The sequence below is a fragment of the Phytophthora parasitica genome (assembly GCF_000247585.1).
Source record: "Phytophthora parasitica INRA-310 unplaced genomic scaffold supercont2.31, whole genome shotgun sequence".
Taxonomy (NCBI): domain Eukaryota; phylum Oomycota; class Peronosporomycetes; order Peronosporales; family Peronosporaceae; genus Phytophthora; species Phytophthora nicotianae.
Window position 1 is genome coordinate 85,302 of NW_008649017.1, and position 1,430 is coordinate 86,731.

Consider the following 1,430-nt stretch of genomic DNA (forward strand, 5'->3'; position numbering starts at 1 on the left):
AATTGTTGCGGGGTCATGTAAGAAAACTTACCGTGTACGAGCGTTTGGTGAATTCTGCTTTGGGTTCCCGAGGGCCGAAATTGCCTGTTGTCCTCAGACACTGGTCTTGGCGCCAGACTTATCAAACTAGAGCGCTCCACCGCGGCGCCTACTCGTCTGAGTGAGATAAGCTGGTCGATATCCGCTTGTAAGGCTTGGTCTCCTTGACAGCGCAGGCGAAGCTCGTGCAGTCGATCTTTGGCCTCTACCGCGTGTGGGCTGTCTCCAGTTCGACGTCGCTTCCGTGGTGGCTCGTCAGTAGTCTCGTTGCGTCGTGTTGTTATCGGGTTGGGTACTCGCTGCACCTCGTCGTCTTCGGAGTCGCTCAAACCGTCGTTTAATGACTCATTCAGCTCCAATTGGGTAGGCGTATTAACCACGTCAGTAACCGAATCTACTGCCGTGAATATTGAATCATTGAGTACCAGCCCCTCGGGTGGCGGGCGATTGCCATCCTTATAGAATACGTGATCCAGAATGTAATTCACACTTACGTGACATAGCTCGGAGTTGGTAATATCAAAGATTGGCAGGATGACAGCCTCGTTGACGGGTTTTACACGAGCGTCCACTACTAACTCGTCGACGTTCCGCAATGCGATTTGATCCGCACCGTTAAACTTCTTATACACCTTTTCGTGGATTTGTTTCAGCTCCCTCGGCATGACAGCACTGGTACCGCACGAAGCACACGGTCTAAGTGCGTAAATTTCCACGGACACGTCCTGGAGGTTGTCGGCCTGGTAAGGAACGGTCTCCGTCGAGTCACCAAAGTTTACATCGACAGTTCCCTCCTGGCGGTGGGTAGACCACTGGTACCCAGTCACCAGTCCGTACGCCCAGACTCTGACGCCCCTCAGTGGCGAAAGTGCCTGGTCCTTGAAGAGCTTCCGCCTCGCTCACCTCACGTTCGGTGATGTCTGCGAGTGTTACCTCGCTAACTTGAACCTTCTCATTTGCCCATCGTCCGCTTAGCACGAGGTTGATCTTCACCTTCCCACGGCGAGACGCCACTCCTTCCAGCTTGCCATAGCTGTATCCTAGGACATCGAAAGTGCCTGGACGTAGGTAGTAAAAGCTCCCCGCTGTGCTCATTACATTTGACCGTGGAGTGTGTCCGAAAGAAACGAAACGAACTCAGTTGGTTCTTGAGGCTGTTAGCGTTGGCGAGAGAGATCCAAAATGAGGGCGGTCCTTTGAAGAGCTCGTCCTCGTCCGTATTCTATCTATGGTACTACAGGATAGGGGAAAGAAGGTTTCGTCCTTGCCGCATTCTCCGACCGTCCGAAACCACCCGATCCGCAAGCGATTGCTGCGTCCGACCTTTTGCGGATGTAGTACCACGCCATTAGCGCAGAAAAAGTAGCGGACGTGCGGAAGTAGCCACCGCA

General features: G+C 53.3%; 1 protein-coding gene across 1 annotated transcript; it reads right to left on the reverse strand.

The window, feature by feature from the left end:
• Nucleotides 1-93: 93 nt before the first annotated feature.
• PPTG_12971 (hypothetical protein) lies at nucleotides 94-1,134 on the reverse strand (the record flags this gene model as incomplete). The annotated part of the gene is made up of 3 exons (XM_008908665.1): nucleotides 94-126; nucleotides 153-779; nucleotides 877-1,134. The coding sequence occupies 3 exons, from the start codon at nucleotides 1,132-1,134 to the stop codon at nucleotides 94-96; spliced, it is 918 nt and encodes a 305-aa protein (XP_008906913.1).
• Nucleotides 1,135-1,430: the final 296 nt, after the last annotated feature.